The sequence below is a fragment of the Centropristis striata genome, chromosome 17, assembly GCF_030273125.1.
Source record: "Centropristis striata isolate RG_2023a ecotype Rhode Island chromosome 17, C.striata_1.0, whole genome shotgun sequence".
NCBI lineage: Eukaryota > Metazoa > Chordata > Actinopteri > Perciformes > Serranidae > Centropristis > Centropristis striata.
In genome coordinates, this window is record NC_081533.1 from 4,704,559 (window position 1) to 4,726,846 (window position 22,288).

Consider the following 22,288-nt stretch of genomic DNA (forward strand, 5'->3'; position numbering starts at 1 on the left):
CCGAGCTGCAGCGCTGCTTGTGATCTCATCAGGTCTATCTCTTGGCACATCAGCCCGTTTCTCTCGCTGGGCCGAACTCAGAGACACCTCCAGAGAGTTGGAGCACAAACGGGTGGAGGGGGGGAGGAGAAGGAGGAAGACGGAGGAAAGGTTGAGATGAATTCCTCAGATAAACTGTCTGTTGAAGTGACACCGGCGAGAGGAAACATTCAGACTCTCTTGTCACATGCAAGCTTGTACAGGTTCAGTATCAGCGACATGCCGACGCAGGCTGTTAAAGCCACAGTATCTCTAACCAATAGAGCAGGGATGGGCTCAAACCACTGCAAAGAGACAGTTAATAACCTAAAAGACACAAAAAACCACTGCAAAGAGACAGTTAATAACCTAAAAGACACAAAAAACAACTGCAAAGAGACAGTTAATAACCTAAAAGACACAAAAAACAACTGCAAAGAGACAGAAAATATCCTAAAAGACTACACCAGGGATGGGCAACTGGAGGCCCGGGGGCCGCATACGGCCCGCACCCTCACTTGAAGTGGCCCTCAGTACAACTACATGCATTTGAGCATGAAATCTTAAAAGTGCAGTGTAAAAATGCACAAAATTACTTCTTGCAATTAATGTTGGTCTGCTGTTCTTGCACTGAAAAAAAAGAAATCACAGTAAGTGGTTATTTTTTATTTGCTTTAAACCTTTTGTATTCCTAGATAGACACAAAATGACAAAAAAAAAGACACAAAATGACCAAAAAAGACATAAAATGACCAAAAAAAGACATAAAATGACCCAAAAAAAAGACACAAAATGAACAAAAAAAGACGCAAAATGAACACAAAAAGACAATAACACGCCAAAAAATCCCCGCAATGTTACCCTATGGAGAGGCTAGAGTGATGACATCATCAAAAAAAGACAAAATGAACAAAAAAGACACAAAATGAACAAAAACATGAAATCTTTAAAGTGCAGTGTAAAAATGCACAAAATGACTTCTTGTAATTAATGTTGGTCTGCTGTTCTTGCACTGAAAACAAAATAAATCACAGTAAGTGGTTATTTTTTATTGTTTTAAACCTTTTGTATTCCTAGATAGACACAAAATGACCAAAAAAAGACACAAAATGACCAAAAAATACATAAAATGACCAAAAAAAAGACACAAAATGACCAAAAATACTCAAAATGAACAAAAAAAGACGCAAAATGAACGCAAAATGAACACAAAAAGACAAAAACAGTGTAAAAGTGCAGTGTAAAAATGCACAAAATTACTTCTTGTAATTAATGTTTGTCTGCTGTTCTTGTGCCCTGTGGTAGTGAACATGAACTACTGTGGCCCCCTGCAGCATTTAAGTTGCACTAGAGCGTCCGTGGGGGGAAACACAGTGAAACGTGCAGCTGAAGGGATTCTACCACTATCGTCACCTCACGTATCCACAGACAGCTCTCTGCCTCCGTGTTTCAGCGTCACTGGGCCTGTAAAACCCCTCGGTGTTGATGCGTCTCACACCTCTGATTACTTCTCTACGTATCCATAACGAGGGAGCTCAACAAAGTGGGTGCACAGAGAATTAAAATGCAAGGCGTCTCCCTCGTTCTGTGTGTCTGTCTGCGCTTTTTATAGGAGGTGAAAGTAGACAAACACCCACAGAGACAGACAGTGAGTGGTGTTGCGAAATAGGTCGCAGCTTTCCAGCTCCACTCTGACGCACATGAATCCATTTGAAGTTGTGCAGGTTTCAGTGATGAGCTGATTTCACGTTTGATTATGCAAAAGGTCGTCTGTTTTCTTCACGTAGCATATCAAGTGTTTAAAGGGTGGAAGAGCAGGGAAAGTGTGATGTTCTTGAGTGGAAAAAGTTCCAGTTTTTGCTCTTGAAATTGTGTTTTTTATTTATTGCAGCAGCAGATCTGTTTCTTGCTGGACTGCTCATGATAACATCTGTGAAATAAGGGCCGACAGTTGGAGGAAACGGTGCTTAGTTCAGTTGTGTTGATAAAAGTTAAAGTCTCTTTGCAGCACAGCTCTGCCCTCTTCTGGTGGGAATTAAACCATGCACATTGTCAAGTTTTTACCATTAAAAGAGGCACACATGCTTTTCTTTAGCTGCTGACATCCGGACTAATTTGCTGTCTTTCCTGTGGTTTGTGAGCTTTTCCAAAATATTATTACTCTGTTCTTTTGTTTGTCTTTTATGGGACAAATAATGCAGAAGTTAATCGTAACCTTTTGTATTGTATTTAATGAAAAACCACCCAATATTTAAATAAATTAATGTAGAAATAAATCAATACAGAAAAAACTAAATTAATCATACAATACATGTAAAAAAAAAAAAAAAGATTTCCACTTATTTTTTCCATTTATTTGTATATATATGGAAATCAATTAATTAATTAATTTGTTAAAAATAAATACAGAAATACCTAAATTAATCATAAAATACATGTAAAAAAAAAATAAAGGTATCCATTTTTTCCATTTATTTATATATATTTTTTTTATATTATTTTTTTTAACTGCATTAAAGTGTCGATCCACTTCGATCGCAGCTTTTATCCTTTCAGGTTAAAATTGAACCAGTTTTGTTTAAGTTATCACACAATTCTGTGTTATACATTTTTTATTCAAACTTCAAATTCGTCTCTTTGGAATGTGTCCATGTTATTTTATGTTAATCATATGAAAAACACCTAAACGTCTCATATAAAAGCATTTGAAACCAGGTCAGATTTTGAGCAGAAGACAACAGGAAGCTACCAAACATTCCAAGCAGTCGTGCAGATGTTGTTTTTTATTTTTCTTCCTGACAAGTGAATTAAAAAACCACAACAACAGACTGAAATATCAGTAAGAGGAGCAACTGTTGCCAAAAAATATTTGGATCTACTCAGCGGAACAAGCCACCACTTGATTTAACTTTATTTTATTTATTTTTTTGTCTAAACAGCAGCATCCAGTCAGTTCCTTCTGGAAGATGAATTTAATACTTTATTTTAGAAACATTTATTTCAGAATAATTCACAAAACAACATGTTTATTCCCACTTCAGAATGTCTTTGCATTTTGTTTTCTATTATCCCCTTAATATTTATTTTAAATTAATACCTTTATGTTGGGGTTTCCAGATGAATATGGCCCCTACATAATAAATACAATTATTCTGCTTTGTAAAATATTTATATTTAAAGCAAAAAAATATATTGAGAAGCCAATGTCTTTTGTGTTCTTTTTTTAATTTAAAATAAAGTTTTTGTTCCAATCATTTTTTTAATGTTATACTGTTATGATGTCATAATAATATTTTATTATTATTATTATTATTATTATTATTATCAATAATAATTATAATAATGATAATATTATTATTATTATTATTAATAATAATAATAATAATAATAATAATAATAATAATGAAATATTATTATGACATCATAACAGTGTAACCTTAAAAAATGATTGGAACAATAATTTTAAAAAATTAAAAATCATTTTTTTCATTTTATTTAAAAAATAATAATTTTTGTTCCAATATTTTTTAAGGTTACACGGTTATGTCGTAATAATATTAATAATAATAATAATACAAGATAATATAATAATAATAATAATAATAATTATTATTATTATTATTATTATTATTATTATTGTTATTATTGTTATTATTATTATTATTATTAATAAATATTATTATGACGACATAACAATGTATCCTTAAAAAATGATTGGAACAATAAATAAATAAAAATTAAAAATCCAAAAGGGGTCCTATTTCTAATTTATTTTAAATTTTTGTTCCAATAATGTTTTAAGGTTACACTGTTATACCGTCATAATAATAATAATAATATTTTTATTTTTATTTTTATTTTTATTTTTATTATTTTATGTGTACTATTTTGTCTGTGTTGAATAAAACAAAACTAAATCACATAAGCTAAGTGAATATACTGAAAGAGGAAACAGCATCTGTCTATTTGAGTCGATTTAAATGTTTTTTCTAAAGGTAAATTTAAGGTTTCAGTCCAAAAGAAGTGGTGTAAAGCTCCGTGTGCCTGTCTCCAGGTTCTTCTGCCCTCCTCCCTGTGTTTACCTGATGGGCAGCGGCTGGAAGAAAAAGAAGGAGCAGATGGAGCGAGACGGCTGCTCGGAGCAGGAGTCGCAGCCTTGTGCCTTCATCGGCATCGGCAACAGCGACCAAGAAATGCAACAGCTCAACTTAGAGGGAAAGGTACAAGGACACACTCAGCACCTATTCACTATAAAACTATAAAACCTATAAAACCTCCACTCTCTGTTAGTAGCTTCAGAGAGACACACGCAGCTCCACCAGGAGCTGACAGGAGGAATACTGCTGCTGTCATTCATCTGAAGGAGCAGAACTCCAACATGGTTCTGTTGAGAATCAGCTCAACTCACCTGTTCCTTGTGTTCTCCTTCTCCTCCTCTCTCTCCCTCCTCCTCTCTCTCTTCTCCTCCTCCTCCTCTCTCTCCCTCCTCTCTCTCCCTCCTCCTCCCTCTCTTCTCCTCCTCCTCCTCCTCTCTCTCCCTCCTCCTCTCTCTCTTCTCCTCCTCTCTCTCCCTCCTCCTCTCTCTCTTCTCCCCCTCTCTCTCCCTCCTCTCTCTCCCTCCTCCTCTCTCTCTTCTCCTCCTCCTCTCTCTCTCTCTCTCCCCCTCCTCCTCCTCCTGCTCCTCTCTCTCTCTCTCTTTCTCCTCCTCTCTCCTCCTCCTGCTCCTCTCTCTCTCCTCCTCCTCTCTCCTCCTCCTCCTCTCTCTCTCTCTGTCTAGTGTTTGAGTCCCTGCCCATCTAGATAATGTAAACCTTTCTAGTGTTCAGGTGTTCTTGTGTCCACAGAACCAAAGCTCCACCGTGTCCTGATTTCTCTCCTTCTCTCTTCTTGCCCTCCACGCAGAATTATTGCACAGCCAAAACCTTGTACATATCCGACTCCGACAAGAGAAAGCACTTCATGTTGTCTGTCAAGATGTTCTACGGCAACAGCGCTGACATCGGTGTCTTCCTCAGCAAGAGGATCAAAGTCATCTCCAAGCCCTCCAAAAAGAAGCAGTCCCTCAAAAACGCTGACTGTGAGTTTGTGCTTCATGTCGTGTTGCTTGTGAGGGAGAAACCGATGAGATGTGACGGCCGTGGGAGGAAACACTACACTCTCCTGTCTGTCACTAGCTGTGGTGTGCTGCACTCAAACATTTGGCCTCCATCTTTACTGTTTGTGTTTGATGTTCTTCATCCTTTATATTGAACATTATGATACAATTTTCACACTGTTTGTATTTACTTAGCGTTACGCACATGGATGTGTTAACAGAGTCCACCACAGAATTTACAAGCAGACTGTCAAAATAAGATGCCTTGAAAAAAACAGAAGAACCCTTATTCTCCTTTACAAAAATTAATTAAAATATGCAATGATTAAGATGGAATATTTTATTAGAATGTGCGAGAGGCACCAAATTTAGGCTTTTAGGGCAAAAAAACTTCTCCTACCCCCTACTTTGTTCGGGTCCCCCCATCCTAGTCTGACAAAATCCTGTGGGAAACACTGGTTCTAAACATAGACTGTATAAATAAGGTTCTAAAGCTTGTTTTGCAGTCAAGTGTCATTTTTTATACTTTATTAATTGCTGATTGATATTTACACGCGCACACCAGCGCCATACAAACACATACACCACACATCAGACAAATAACCCTTACAGAAACGTTTTAAAAATGAATCAGTTCCTTTATGATTAGTTACCCCCATCACTGAAGTTGCAGCTTTTTTTTTTACATTTGGAGAAGACTAAATTTGCAATAAGATGCTCAGACAAATTTCAGTCTGTTTGGGAACCTCTTTTGTTATACTTCAGTGATCTCCAAGAGCTCCCGAAGACATTGATGGACTAAATGAGATTAGATCTCAGGAGTCTATAGAGTGTTGTGGTTTGGGCCGGTCATACAGAGCTCTGAGGTCATGTTGTCCCTCATTGAAATCCTACTCATTTATTGGTGTTTTAAGTTTATTTGCGTGTATCGATGTCCATGACACCTACAAGTAAGCCTTCTGTTTTTGTTTATTTTTGTTATTGGTGCGGAGTGGTTTCTGTGAGTGTAAAAAAGGTATTAAATTCAACTTACCGTATTTTCCGGACTATAAGTCGCTCCGGAGTACAAGTCGCACCAGCCATAAAATGCATAATAAAGAAGGAAAAAACATATATAAGTCGCACTGGAGTATAAGTCGCATTTTTGGGGGAAATTTATTTGATAAAATCCAACACCAAGAACAGACATGTCATCTTGGAAGGCAATTTAAAATAAAAATAGAATAGAGGCAACAACAGGCTGAATAATTGTACGGTATGCTTACGTTACATGACACAACTGAGAACGTGCCTGGTATGTTAACATAACATATTAAGAGTTATTCAGATAACTATAGCATAAATAACATGCTAAGAAGTTTACCAAACCATCCGTGTCACTCCAAATAACTAAAATCCAATGAAATCTTCATCCTCGGTGTCACTTTTAAACAACTCCGCTAACTACCGGTAATAATGTGTTAATAATTTCACACATAAGTATAAGTCGCACCCCCGGCCAAACTATGAAAAAAACTGCGACTTATAGTCCGGAAAATACGGTAAGTATTTCTGTAGACACCCTGTGAAAGGTTCTGTCAGGACAGCATATTATTCTCAGGTTTAGAATATCTTAATGCTGTTCTATGTCCAGCCACTAGAGGGCGGTGTAGCTCCTCCCTGAGTGTCCACTAACCCAGTTCTGTCACTTTTAGCATACACACCTGTTATCTGCTCCGGTTATCTCTCTGTTCACACAGCTGAGCTGCAGCCAGCATGTCACCATGTTAGTTCCTTATGTAACCTCCTCATGTGTGTGTGTGTGTTCCTGTCCAACAGTGTGCATCGCATCAGGGACCAAGGTGGCGCTCTTCAACCGGCTTCGCTCCCAAACAGTCAGCACGCGCTATCTCCACGTGGAGGGAGGCAACTTCCACGCCAGCTCCCAGCAGTGGGGCGCCTTTTACATCCACCTGCGTGAGTCACACAAGCACAAAACAGTTCTAACAAAAGGTTTCTCAGTGGTTTACAGTATATGAGATGTACTTAAAACAGACTGAGAGTCTAACTGCAGTAACTACACAAAGCCTAAAACTGAGAAAAACTGCTTTAAAGTTTTTTAACGTTTTTAAACTGGCCAGCCAAAAGGGTTATAGGTAGGTTAGTGATATGACTCTTATTTTTAGGTACTGATGATGTCAGTTTTATGCTCAAAAATCATGACAATTTATTTGACCTTTGACCCCCAAAATGTAGTTACTGCACTCTGGTTTTGCTGTAAAAGTTCTAATAGTGATGCTTTTTTTATTTTGTCTTCAGTGAATAAATATTTTCAAATGTATTTTGTTAGAAACATATTTAAAAGTGTTTTTTATATATATATAATTTTGTGTCTTTTTTTAATAATTTTTTGTCTTTTTTTAGTAATTCTGTCTATTTTTTGGTAATTTTGTGTCTTTTTAAAGTAATTTACTGTCTTTTTTTAGATCATTTTGTGTCATTTTTTGGTCATTTTGTGTGTAATTAGAGTTTGAGACCCCTGATCTAGATAGTAATTTTTCCCATCCAATAAACTTATAATTTCTATTATTCTTGTCTTCACTATTCAACAAAACAAAGAAATACAAGGCTACTCTGTATCAGTCTGCTTTGGTTTTGAGTTGGGTTTTATAGTTACTGCAATTTTTATACCATTATTTCTCTGAAATAAACCAAAATTGAAGAAAAAAAACTTTGTCACAAGATAAAACCGACATCAAGGAGTTCACGTTTAGTCATAACTCATTTTTGACCAAAAATGTAGTTGCTGCAGTCAGGTTTTTTAGTGTAGTGTAGTAAAACGGTGCAGCGTAAAGTGAGTTGACAGCTTGTCTTCCCGTCTCTGTCTGCTCAGTGAAGACTAACCCACGCTGTGTTGTAGTAATTACACCACTCATTCATTCATCACACACAAAGACACACACTGATTGATTGATTGATTGATTGTGGGTTTACAGGCTGCAGCACTGACTTCTTCTTCTTCTTCTTTCTGTGCGTTGTGTTTTCAGTGGATGACGAGGAGTCAGAAGGAGAAGAGTTCACTGTGAGAGACGGTTACATCCACTACGGCCAGACGGTGAAGCTGGTCTGCTCCGTCACCGGCATGGCTCTGCCCCGCCTGGTAACAGGAACACAGCATCTGACATCAGAGACGACCACAACACAAACACAAACTGTCATCTTCCCACAGGGGGTTAGGGATACACAAGACAACATTTCAAACCCTTAGATCAGGGGTGTCAAACTCAAATACACAGTGGGCCAAAATGTAAAACTTGAATAAAATGGCGGGCCAACATTGAACAAATAAACCTTTTAATATATACCAATCAATATGTACCATCAATGTCATTCATTTATTAAATAAAAATTAAATAAAAATCGTAATGCCTCTTTTCTATTTGCATCCTTTTGATTTAAATATCAAAATAAAGTTTTTCAACAGGTTAATACATTTAAAAATAAAATAATAATAAATCTAGTATTAGCGGTAAATGCACCGTATAATACCGGTGGGTCAGCTTTTATAGTACAAGAATAATATAATAATTTGATATTGGCTCGCCAGAGTTTGACACCCCTGCCTTTGATGCACAACATGGGTCTAAAGTGACCTGACAGAGTTTTTATGTTCTATATCTTTGTAATAAATTATTTTCATCATTCAGTATTCCAGGTTTTCCTCAATTAGTCTGTTTTTGATCATCATACATCCTATCTTCTAATGCACGACATGGGTCAAAAATTTCACGCAAATTTGCCACTTTTAATCTTGTAAATCTGACTTTTTCACGCAGATTTGCCACTTTTAATCTCTTAAATCTGCAACTTTTTTCCCCGCAGATTTGCCACTTTTAATCTCGTAAATCTGCAATTTTTTTCCTGCAAATTTGCCACTTTTAATCTTTTAAATCTGAAAATCAAAATGACCATTACTCCTTTTAGTCAGGAGGTGGAGCAAAATATAGGGGACACGTAGGACAAAAGCTCCACATTTTTTCCACATGCTCTCTGTTACCATAAGTTTCTATTTTTGAGCCACTTCATCAAGATTGTGGATCAGACATGGCAGCCATATAAAATCTATGAGAACCAATATGTCTTCCAAGCTGCTCAGAAGGTCAATCTTGGTGTCAAAATCTACATTTTATGGGTCAAAGAATCATTTAAAGCTATTGAGAATATCACTAGATGATTATTTGATCCAATAGGTATGTTCATTTTGGCCAATAAGCCCTAACTTCTCTTTCTCCCCATCAGATAATCCGTAAAGTGGACAAGCAGACGGCGCTGCTGGACGCCGACGACCCCGTCTCCCAGCTCCACAAGTGTGCCTTCTACCTGAAGGACACAGAACGCATGTACTTGTGCCTTTCCCAAGAAAGGATCATCCAGTTTCAAGTGAGTGTCAAACACTTCTTTTAGTCTCATACCGTTCACAGATGACAGAGGATGATTGCTTCAGCGTTCTGTGGACTGAAGTGGAAGTGAATTTGAGCTCTTTTCTGAATCTATCTGTCTTTATTGTACGGTATGGAGATTGTTGAAGGACCAGATTCAGTTTTTCTTTGAAGAAGAGTGAACAGTCTCCTTTGTCTCCTGATGTTTCCTTCTTCTTCTTCTTCTTCTTCTCTCCTTCTGCCAGGCCACTCCATGCCCAAAGGAACCAAACAAGGAGATGATCAACGACGGCGCCTCCTGGACAATCATCAGCACAGACAAGGCTGAATACACTTTCTACGAGGGCATGGGCCCCGTCCACTCGCCTGTCACCCCCGTGCCTGTGGTAGAGAGCTTACAGGTACACACTGAGGACACACAAACCCACAACAGGAGCTCTGTGGTGCCTTTATAATCCTCATCCCTAGACAAAACAAACCTGCCTTAGTTTAGTTGAGTGTGCTGGTAAAAAGCACACTACATGTTATTCACCTGGCTTAATCCTAGATTTTATCCTTGCGTTACTTCCGTGGTTTTCGGTCGACTCCTCCTCCCAGAGATTTGGTCTCACATACACTAAAAAGGTATCAAATCGACCGGCTTGGCCATGACAAGTGTGCTATCACTTTTCTAAGGGTTTCAGCAAACAGTTTTCAAATTATTTTGCAAAAACACGCCAAAAAATCCCCCCAATGTAACCCTATGGAGAGGCTATAGTGATGACATCATCGCTAGAGTGGAGCGGGAGAAAAAAATGTGTCCAAAAATAAATTTGGAAACTGCGCTCGAGGCCGCAGATACCACTCTACAGAAATAATTTATACATAGAAACGTACTAACTTACGAGTTTTAGACACTAACTGACGAGTTTTAGACACTGACTAGTTTTAAACACTAACCGACGAGTTTTAGACACTAACTGACGAGTTTTAGACACTGACCGACGAGTTTTAGACACTAACTGACTAGTTTTAGACACTAACTGACTAGTTTTAAACACTAACCGACGAGTTTTAGACACTAACTGACTAGTTTTAGACACTAACTGACGAGTTTTAGACACTAACTGACTAGTTTTAGACACTAACTGACTAGTTTTAGACACTAACTGACGAGTTTTAGACACTAACTGACTAGTTTTAGACAGTAACTGACTAGTTTTAGACAGTAACTGACTAGTTTTAGACACTAACTGACGAGTTTTAGACACTAACTGACGAGTTTTAGACACTAACTTATCAGTTTTAGACACTGACTAGTTTTAGACACTAACTGATGAGTTTTAGACACTAACTGACGAGTTTTAGACACTGACAAGTTTTAGACACTAACTGGCGAGTTTTAGACACTAACTGGCGAGTTTTAGACACTAACTGACGAGTTTTAGACACTAACTGACGAGTTTTAGACACTGACTAGTTTTAGACACTAACTGACTAGTTTTAGACAGTAACTGACGAGTTTTAGACACTAACTGACTAGTTTTAGACACTAACTGACAAGTTTTAGACACTAACTGACTAGTTTTAGACACTAACTGACTAGTTTTAGACAGTAACTGACGAGTTTTAGACACTAACTGACTAGTTTTAGACACTAACTGACAAGTTTTAGACACTAACTGACTAGTTTTAGACACTAACTGACTAGTTTTAGACAGTAACTGACGAGTTTTAGACACTAACTGACGAGTTTTAGACACTAACTGACGAGTTTTAGACACTAACTGACAAGTTTTAGACACTAACTGACTAGTTTTAGACAGTAACTGACTAGTTTTAGACAGTAACTGACGAGTTTTAGACACTAACTGACGAGTTTTAGACACTAACTGACGAGTTTTAGACAGTAACTGACGAGTTTTAGACACTAACTGACGAGTTTTAGACACTAACTGACGAGTTTTAGACACTGACAAGTTTTAGACACTAACTGGCGAGTTTTAGACACTAACTGGCGAGTTTTAGACACTAACTGACGAGTTTTAGACACTGACAAGTTTTAGACACTAACTGACTAGTTTTAGACACTAACTGACGAGTTTTAGACACTAACTGACGATTTTTAGACACTAACTTATCAGTTTAAGACACTAACTGACGAGTTTTAGACACTAACTGACGAGTTTTAGACACTAACTGACGATTTTTAGACACTAACTTATCAGTTTTAGACACTAACTGACGAGTTTTAGACACTGACTTATCAGTTTTAGACACTAACTGACGAGTTTTAGACACTAACTTATCAGTTTTAGACACTAACTGACGAGTTTTAGACACTAACTGACGATTTTTAGACACTAACTTATCAGTTTTAGACACTAACTGACGAGTTTTAGACACTAACTTATCAGTTTTAGACACTAACTGACGAGTTTTAGACACTAACTGACGAGTTTTAGACACTAACTGACGAGTTTTAGACAATAACTTATCAGTTTTAGACACTGACTAGTTTTAGACACTAACTGATGAGTTTTAGACACTAACTGACGAGTTTTAGACACTGACAAGTTTTAGACACTAACTGGCGAGTTTTAGACACTAACTGGCGAGTTTTAGACACTAACTGACGAGTTTTAGACACTGACAAGTTTTAGACACTAACTGACTAGTTTTAGACACTAACTGACGAGTTTTAGACACTAACTGACTAGTTTTAGACACTAACTGACTAGTTTTAGACACTAACTGACTAGTTTTAGACAGTAACTGACGAGTTTTAGACACTAACTGACTAGTTTTAGACACTAACTGACTAGTTTTAGACAGTAACTGACGAGTTTTAGACACTAACTGACTAGTTTTAGACACTAACTGACAAGTTTTAGACACTAACTGACTAGTTTTAGACACTAACTGACTAGTTTTAGACAGTAACTGACGAGTTTTAGACACTAACTGACTAGTTTTAGACACTAACTGACAAGTTTTAGACACTAACTGACTAGTTTTAGACACTAACTGACTAGTTTTAGACAGTAACTGACGAGTTTTAGACACTAACTGACGAGTTTTAGACACTAACTGACTAGTTTTAGACAGTAACTGACTAGTTTTAGACAGTAACTGACGAGTTTTAGACACTAACTGACGAGTTTTAGACACTAACTGACGAGTTTTAGACACTAACTTATCAGTTTTAGACACTGACTAGTTTTAGACACTAACTGATGAGTTTTAGACACTAACTGACGAGTTTTAGACACTGACAAGTTTTAGACACTAACTGGCGAGTTTTAGACACTAACTGGCGAGTTTTAGACACTAACTGACGAGTTTTAGACACTGACAAGTTTTAGACACTAACTGACTAGTTTTAGACACTAACTGACGAGTTTTAGACACTAACTGACGATTTTTAGACACTAACTTATCAGTTTAAGACACTAACTGACGAGTTTTAGACACTAACTGACGAGTTTTAGACACTAACTGACGATTTTTAGACACTAACTTATCAGTTTTAGACACTAACTGACGAGTTTTAGACACTGACTTATCAGTTTTAGACACTAACTGACGAGTTTTAGACACTAACTTATCAGTTTTAGACACTAACTGACGAGTTTTAGACACTAACTGACGAGTTTTAGACACTAACTGACGATTTTTAGACACTAACTTATCAGTTTTAGACACTAACTGACGAGTTTTAGACACTAACTTATCAGTTTTAGACACTAACTGACGAGTTTTAGACACTAACTGACGAGTTTTAGACACTAACTGACGAGTTTTAGACACTAACTTATCAGTTTTAGACACTGACTAGTTTTAGACACTAACTGATGAGTTTTAGACACTAACTGACGAGTTTTAGACACTGACAAGTTTTAGACACTAACTGGCGAGTTTTAGACACTAACTGGCGAGTTTTAGACACTAACTGACGAGTTTTAGACACTAACTTATCAGTTTTAGACACTGACTAGTTTTAGACACTAACTGACTAGTTTTAGACACTAACTGACGAGTTTTAGACACTAACTGACTAGTTTTAGACACTAACTGACTAGTTTTAGACACTAACTGACTAGTTTTAGACAGTAACTGACGAGTTTTAGACACTAACTGACGAATTTTAGACACTAACTGACGAGTTTTGGACACTGACGAGTTTTAGACACTGACGATTTTTAGACACTAACTTATCAGTTTAAGACACTAACTGACGAGTTTTAGACACTAACTGACGAGTTTTAGACACTAACTGACGATTTTTAGACACTAACTTATCAGTTTTAGACACTAACTGACGAGTTTTAGACACTAACTTATCAGTTTTAGACACTAACTGACGAGTTTTAGACACTAACTTATCAGTTTTAGACACTAACTGACGAGTTTTAGACACTGACGAGTTTTAGACACTAACTGACGAGTTTTAGACACTAACTGACGATTTTTAGACACTAACTTATCAGTTTTAGACACTAACTGACGAGTTTTAGACACTGACTTATCAGTTTTAGACACTAACTGACGAGTTTTAGACACTAACTTATCAGTTTTAGACACTAACTGACGAGTTTTAGACACTAACTGACGAGTTTTAGACACTAACTGACGATTTTTAGACACTAACTTATCAGTTTTAGACACTAACTGACGAGTTTTAGACACTAACTTATCAGTTTTAGACACTAACTGACGAGTTTTAGACACTAACTGACGAGTTTTAGACACTAACTGACGAGTTTTAGACACTAACTTATCAGTTTTAGACACTGACTAGTTTTAGACACTAACTGATGAGTTTTAGACACTAACTGACGAGTTTTAGACACTGACAAGTTTTAGACACTAACTGGCGAGTTTTAGACACTAACTGGCGAGTTTTAGACACTAACTGACGAGTTTTAGACACTGACAAGTTTTAGACACTAACTGACTAGTTTTAGACACTAACTGACTAGTTTTAGACACTAACTGACGAGTTTTAGACACTAACTGACTAGTTTTAGACACTAACTGACTAGTTTTAGACACTAACTGACTAGTTTTAGACAGTAACTGACGAGTTTTAGACACTAACTGACGAATTTTAGACACTAACTGACGAGTTTTGGACACTGACGAGTTTTAGACACTGACGATTTTTAGACACTAACTTATCAGTTTAAGACACTAACTGACGAGTTTTAGACACTAACTGACGAGTTTTAGACACTAACTGACGATTTTTAGACACTAACTGACGATTTTTAGACACTAACTTATCAGTTTTAGACACTAACTGACGAGTTTTAGACACTAACTTATCAGTTTTAGACACTAACTGACGAGTTTTAGACACTAACTTATCAGTTTTAGACACTAACTGACGAGTTTTAGACACTGACGAGTTTTAGACACTAACTGACGAGTTTTAGACACTAACTTATCAGTTTTAGACACTAACTGACTAGTTTTAGACACTAACTGATGAGTTTTAGACACTAACTGACGAGTTTTAGACACTGACAAGTTTTAGACACTAACTGGCGAGTTTTAGACACTAACTGACGAGTTTTAGACACAAACTGACGAGTTCTACACACTACTTTCAGACTTACAGACAGCTTTATTATCTTACAGGACTTCCTCCTCTTTTCCATTTTGAAAACCGTTCAAATTGTAATCTAATAATGTATGGGTGAGCGTCACGGCTCAGAGTCAAACAGACTCAAAAGTTCTTTAGAAATGTTCTAGTAACTGAATGATGTTCTCTGCCTGCAGCTAAACGGTGGAGGCGACGTCGCCATGCTAGAGCTGACGGGACAGAACTTCACTCCAAATCTGCGGGTCTGGTTCGGAGACGTTGAGGCGGAGACCATGTACAGGTGTGTGTTTTTTTTTTAGGCCTTTTCCATGCACACGCCTTGGTTTGGCTTGACTCATTTTGGGGGGCTTTAACCCTCCGAATTCCAGCATTGAAACTTATGTTTTCTTTAAAAGATCAACAAAAATGCAATCATTTTAATGCCGTTTATTGTAGAAAGAAACCGTGAAAACCGGGATTATCCTTGAAATATGAGCTTTCCAACAGTCCTTGAACGGATCATATGTTACAAAAGTTTCTGTTAGAAAAAGTAACAAAACGAAGCTTAAAATTGTGATTTCTGTCATAATCACTTTGTTCTACATGTCTCATTTAACCGTTTATGATAACTAGATCCTGTTAAAACATAAAATTTCGGTCACATGACAAATATTCACTAAGAATCTGTTTTCACAGAGCTGAGAGGAGGGGACAGGAGAGGTCGTAAAAATGCTAATAGTTCAATATGTATAACATGTGGAGACAGAATTTGTTTTTTCAATATTCTTGACACTCGTGGGCACTTGAAAAAGTGTCGTTTGTATACATTTGGAGCAGTTGTAAAACGGCGGATGAACAAATTAAATTTGCATTAAATTCTTCACAATTAAAGCGCCCAATTAGAGTCCAGAGACGAGATGGTCCAACTCCAGAGATGGTCCAGGACCAATAGTTTGAGTCTGCAGCAAAACACCATTTGCTTCCCTTCAGTGTCTTCTTAAAGGCTACACCTGATTCTAGGTTTTCAGTTTACTTTCTTCTTCTTCTTCTTCTTCTGCACGCTGTAAATCAGCAGGCTACCTGAAGCATTTCTTCTCCAAAATGAGATCATCGTCTGGCTAGAATTTCTCTTTTTCACCATTAGCATACAAATTGTCCATTAGGACTAATATGAAGATTTATTAGGGATCACACAGTCATTGGAAATGATGGACTTTTAGGTTGAATGAATATAAAGGAGATATGAATAAGTCAGTAGTGTAATTTGAATTAATAAAAGCTCTCGAAAAGCTCTCTGTCAGACTCAGTACTGCTGATCCTGTGAATGCCTAAAAGCCTAAATCTTATAAGTCGAGTCGTATAATCCTTCTTCTTCTTCTTCTTCTTCTTCTTCAAGTAGACAAAGTGTTTATGAAAGTTACTGTTGAAAAAGTAATTCAATTATTTACAGGAATCTCTATTAGTGCTGCTACTAACGTGACCATGATCAGTTGTAGTTCCTCTGTCTCGCTGCATCATCACTCTGTTTCTCTCTACTCCTCCTCCTCCTCCTCCTCCTCCTCCTCCTCCTCCTCCTGCAGGTGTGCAGAGAGCATGCTGTGCGTGGTTCCCGACATCTCGGCCTTCCGTGAGGGTTGGCGCTGGGTGCGGCAGCCCGTCCAGGTTCCCGTCACGCTGGTGAGGAACGACGGCATCATCTATTCCACCACACTGACCTTCACCTACACGCCGGAGCCGGGGCCGCGGCCCCACTGCAGCGCCGCCGGGGCAATCCTGAGGGCCGGCAACTCCAGCCTGCTCAGCAACAACAGCCAGGAGGCCGGCGCCGGCGTCTACGGCCCCAACAGCACCGCCAACGCCGGAGTCACGTCCTCATCCTCCACCGCCGCGGCCGTGGTCTCCTAACGCACACAGGGGGCCACGATGCTATATGCCTTGAGAGCAAAGAATACCACAAGGTATATAAAGACTATGGGAAATAATAAACAAAGACTGACTCACTCTAAAGTGCTGCGTATTAATTTTGGATACAAAGAAGCTGAAATCGGTGGGAGAGAGAAAAAAGGAGCAGGGGAAATCTGAAGGAGGAGACACCACGTCGCTGTCCGCCAGCGGGAAAAAGAAGAAGAAGAAGAAGAAGTGCTCCTCGCCAAGCCACGCCCCCAAACTCCACCCCGCCCCCCCACCCCGTCTCCCGTGGTTACTTTAGGGACCTGCCGATCCAGTTCTGGTGTTTTCGGAATGAGTGAAGTTCCTGCAGGCTCAGAGCACCAGCACCTTTCTACGGCTGCGAGAACGGAAAAACCACAACAACAATACATCCACCGCGCGCGCAAAAGATTAAAAAAAGTTTGGAAAAAATCTCTCGCAAAAGGAAAAGTATATTTTCTCCTCCTCCTGCTCCTCCCACCACTTGTTTTATAATTATTCCTTTTTTTTTTTCGTTTCTTCCTGAAGGGGGCTGGATGTATTGTTGTTGGAGGGAGCGCAAAGGATGCAGAGGGACACACATAAAACGTGACGATAACATAGTTTTTATGGACCAAGGATCTTGTATAAGCTTTAGTAAAGGTACATTTTTCTCCATACCTTTTTTGTATTAAACATATAGTACACTTTTGTTACCAAATAGTTTCTATTCTTCCTCTGAGCTTGGGCTTTTTGTTTTGTTTCCCCCCTTTTTTTTGAGGTCCAAAATCCCAACCTGTATGTTATTACTGCGACCTTAACTACAAACGCCTGCTTATTATTCAGTCTTTGGGACTGAATTCTTTTTTTTTTTTATACTCTTGCTTCTTCTGTCGGGGGGGAGGGGGGGGAAGAAAAAAAAATCTGAAGTCTGGGTTGTTTATTTTACATAAGCGAAGGTTGTTTTTTGTTGTTTTTTTGTTTTTTTTTATTTTAAAAATGGGGATTAACCTCAGAGGGCCTATGTTTTATCATTGGTTTTTATGAAGTCTTTAAAAAGAAAAGCTTTAAGCAACGCCTCTGCCTTGCCTGCAATACTCTATGTGCGCTATGGAACGTATCCACATCATCTCACATGGAGCCATAGCAACGTTTGCAGACCACGTGAACAAACTTTAGACTTCCACGGTCACGAGGACGAGTCAGTCTCAAACTTAATGTAACAAGCGTAGTCTTTGACTTAAAAGGATAGCCTTAGTACTGTATATTCTTACTGTGTACACAGTCGAACCGCTCACATATCTAATATCTGTCGCTCACTGTATCATAACCTAGTGAAACTCTTCTTCACACCCGGGTGGCGCCGTGTCTTCCAGCGTGTGCTCTAGTTCATTTAACTCCAAGAAAAAAAACACAAAAAAAACTTTTCAATTTGATGTGGCCTTACCGATAACTTCAAATACTTAAAAAAAAACACATAAACCTTTTTCTTATCTGCTGTTTTAAACCTGCTGTGCATAGCACAAAACCCAGCTGATGCCTCGCTTCTTATCACAGGAGCTCCACCACCACCACGTCATGCAAAGAGAAAGAAGCAGCCTTTTTTTTTTTATTTCTTTTTTGGTGTACAAGTACAAAATAAAAGCCCTGTTTTTTATTCTCATGCGGTGCCCAGCACCCCTTTTTTCCACTTTTGGTACAAATAATCTCACGAGCGCTGTAACAGCTCCCTTTCTCAGCCGCCTTTTTTTTAACAACAACAACAAGAAAAGAAAAAAAATCTCCTGTGGTTTTATTATCTTTGCAGAAACAAACAAGCGTGTGTACTAGGGCTGCAACTAACGATTATTTTCATTATCGATTATTTAAACGATTAATCGATTAGTTGTTTGGTCAATAAAAAGTATAAAAATATCAATCACTGTTTCCCAAATTTACAAGACGACGTCCTCAAATCTCTTGTTTTGTCCACAAACCAAAGAGATATTCAGTTTATTATTGTCATAAAGCAACAAAGAAACCAGAAATATTCACATTGAAAAAAGCTGAAATCAGAGAATTATTTGGACTCCCAATCAATTAGTCGATTATCAAAATAGTTGAATTTAATTTAATAATCGATTATTGTTGCATTAATCGTATAATTGTTGCAGCTCTAGTGTGTACATACTCACTGTCCGAGTAGTTGCACTCATCTGTGTTTTTTTCCGTTTCCATGGCGACCGCGTCTCCTGTAGGAGTATAAAGGCCTTCTAAATGTGTGTTGTTATTATTATTATTATTGATGATAAGATGTGCATTTCCAAACAAAACAGCAATATTGTACAGGTCATTTCATCCTTTTTGTCCGCCTGAGCACTAGTTCACCAGCCAGCAAATATATATGTGTGTGTAAGTGTGTGTGTGTGTGTGCGCGTGGATATGTGTGAGTGTGTGTGTGTGTGTGTGTGTGTGTGTGTGTGTGTGTGTGTGTGTGAGTGTCATATGTAGTTGCTGTAATGGAATATTGAGTCAGACTCGCTCCATTTCAAACTGCTCTCCAAAAAACTTGAGGGGTGTTTCTGTCTTCCACCAGAATCCAAATGTCTGATGATGATGATGATGATGATGATGATGATGATAATAATCATGGGATACAAAAAAAAAAAAAGCATTCAAAGGCAATACTTGTGATCTTAGTATTACAGTTCAACTGTATACACTTCCGGGGAAACAAACAAACAAACAAACAAACATAAAAAAAGAACAATACTGTAACTTGAATGTCTGCTTAATGAAGTATTTCTTACAAACAAAACCCTTGAAATAGGAACAAAAAAGGATTGCACCATGTAAAAAAAAAAGAAAAAGTTTAAGTTATGCCCCCGTGTCGCCACCCTCGCCCACCTGTCAGTCATTAATGTTAAATGTTTTATATTGTAATATTGATATTTTTTAAATTATTGGTACAAAGTCTCCCCTTGTCTTATGTCAACAACAAAAAAAAAAGAAGAAAAAGTGCATTATAGCCCGAGCTGCCTAGGTCGGCCTGGGACGCTGTTTGTTTTTAACGAGGCCGCTTGTTGTCGAGGTGCTGCAGCCACGTGTAGCGACAAAAATAAACAAATAAACAAATATGAGACTTGATGAGCTGCAGGTCGACCTGAACCCTTTACTGAACACGAGCTCTGATCACAACCACATCACTGGAGACGCTTCAGTGTTTTCTACAGAATCTAAACTCAACCAGTTTATAGCATAGACTCTGTATTAGCATCACACCTCCTCCTCCTCCTCCTCCTCCTCCCTCTCCTCCTCACTCTCATCCTCTGCCTCCTTCTCCTCCTCCTCTTCTTTCTCCCTCTCTTCCTCACTCTCCTCCTCCCTCTCCTCCCTCTCATCCTCTCTGATCCTCCGCCTCCCTCTCCTCCTACTCCTCCCTCTCATCCTCCCTCTACTCCTCCCTCTACTCCTCCCTCTCATCCTCCCTCTCCTCCTCCTCCTCACTCCTCCTCCCTCTACTCCTCCTCCTTCCTCCCTCTCATCCTCCCTCTCCTCCTCCTCTTTCTCCTCCCTCTCATCCTCTCCTCCTCCTCCCCCCTCTCCTCCTCCTCCTCCCCTCTCCTCCCTCTCCTCCTCCCTTTCCTTCTCCCTCTCCTCCTCCTCCCCCTCTCCTCCTCCCTTTCCTCCTCCTCCTCCCTCTGCATCTCACTCTTCTCCTCCTCTCCTCCTCCTACTCTTCCCTCTCCTTCTCCTCCCTCTCCCTCTCCTCCTCTCAGCAAGTTTATAACATAGCTTCTGCATTAGCATCACACCCCCCTCCCTCTACTCCTCCCCCCTATCCTCCCTCTCCTCCTCCTGCCTCTCCTCCTCCTCCTCCTCCCTCTCCTCCCTCAAGCTTGGATATTTTTGGGTTTGTGTTTACATGCTGAGCCCCCCTCCCCACCTCCCCCCACCTCCTCCGGCTCCTCTTCACCTCCTCACCTCCTCCTCTCCTCGCAGCTTTGTCACATTAGCTCCAACTAATAACAAAAAGAGAAATAAAACGGGGGGTGATGCATGATTTTAATTTTTTAAAAAGTGACAATCTGAGCTGGTTTACAGTTTCTTTGCTCTCTTTGTGAAAAGGGAGAGACCTTCGCCTCACCGAGCTCAAAAAGGGGTCAAAAAAATGTTACATGCCTTCTTAAAATAAAAAAAACTGCACGCTGTATTAACCTGAAAAACTTCACTTCAAACTAGCGATTGATGCTTTTTACAGAAACATCTTAACCGGTTTCTCTGTGTGTCTGGTCATATTTTTTATTTTTACTCTCTTCCAAAAGCAGCTGTTGTTTTTTTTCCTGTGTTTGTTTTTTTTTTTTTATAATGAGCTCTGAACAATGTATGTATCCTCTAATATGCCAAATGTCTTTTTATAATGTAGTTTTCATGCACTGCTAAACAAAAACAGGGCAGAGTGAGAGGCAGCTTTAAACAAATAATAAAAAAGAAAGTAAAAAAGGAGTGTGGAGCCCTTTCTCTGTCGCACTCAGCCTTATTTCTCCTTCACACTCATTCGGCTGTTTGCACTACAGAGCTAACGTCTCTTTTCTCTCAGACATTTCATCCTCATCTTTATCTATGTATCTATGTACATTTCTCCCCTTTTTCTTTCTAACACGCAGCCTGTTATGCTTAGCTTTGCTCCACTTTTATTTTCATTCTCTCCTCCTTCTCCTCCTCCTCCTCCTCCTCCTTCCACTCTCCCTGTATCTGTGTATTATTCTAGTAAATGCTATCAGAGGTGTCATTGTGGTAGTTTATACTCAGTGCTCAAAGGGTTGCTGATGGTAGAAACCTGTGCCGTTTGTAACATTTAGCAATAACGTCAAAACAAAGGGGACGGTGTTTTTGTTTTTGTTTTTTTGTTGGTTTTTTTTTTTTTTTTTTTTTTGATAACATACGTTTTTAGTTTTGTTTTTGTACATATTGCAGCTCCAGGTCATTGCTCAAAAAATCTGTATGTCATTAAAAGAAGAAAAAAAAAACGAGAAAAAAACTTGCAATATTGGCATAAAAATGAGAAATAAAAAAGTGATATAAAATTTCATCTTGTGTAACGTTTTTAATCGACAACAAAAGCTCCTCCTTCTCCTCCTCCTCCTCACTCTCCTCCTTCTCACTCTTCCCTCTCCTCCTCCTCCTCTCTCTCCTCCTCCTCACTCTCCTCCTCCTCACTCTTCCCTCTCCTCCTCCTCCTCACTCCTCCTCCTCACTCTTCCCTCTCCTCCTCCTCCTCACTCTCCTCCTCCTCACTCTTCC

General features: G+C 38.6%; 1 protein-coding gene across 1 annotated transcript in view; it reads left to right on the forward strand.

Annotated features, from left to right (window-relative positions):
- rbpjb (recombination signal binding protein for immunoglobulin kappa J region b) overlaps positions 1-20,043 on the forward strand; it is a 93,956-nt gene extending 73,913 nt beyond the window's left edge. Inside the window, exons 4-11 of the mRNA XM_059354729.1 lie at positions 4,073-4,238; positions 4,921-5,095; positions 6,932-7,069; positions 8,140-8,252; positions 9,392-9,532; positions 9,777-9,932; positions 15,295-15,398; positions 16,678-20,043. Coding sequence (XP_059210712.1) covers positions 4,073-4,238; positions 4,921-5,095; positions 6,932-7,069; positions 8,140-8,252; positions 9,392-9,532; positions 9,777-9,932; positions 15,295-15,398; positions 16,678-17,002 — 1,318 coding nt within the window. The 3' untranslated portion in view covers positions 17,003-20,043. The remainder of the gene's footprint in view (positions 1-4,072; positions 4,239-4,920; positions 5,096-6,931; positions 7,070-8,139; positions 8,253-9,391; positions 9,533-9,776; positions 9,933-15,294; positions 15,399-16,677) is intronic.
- The last annotated feature ends 2,245 nt before the right edge of the window (positions 20,044-22,288 follow it).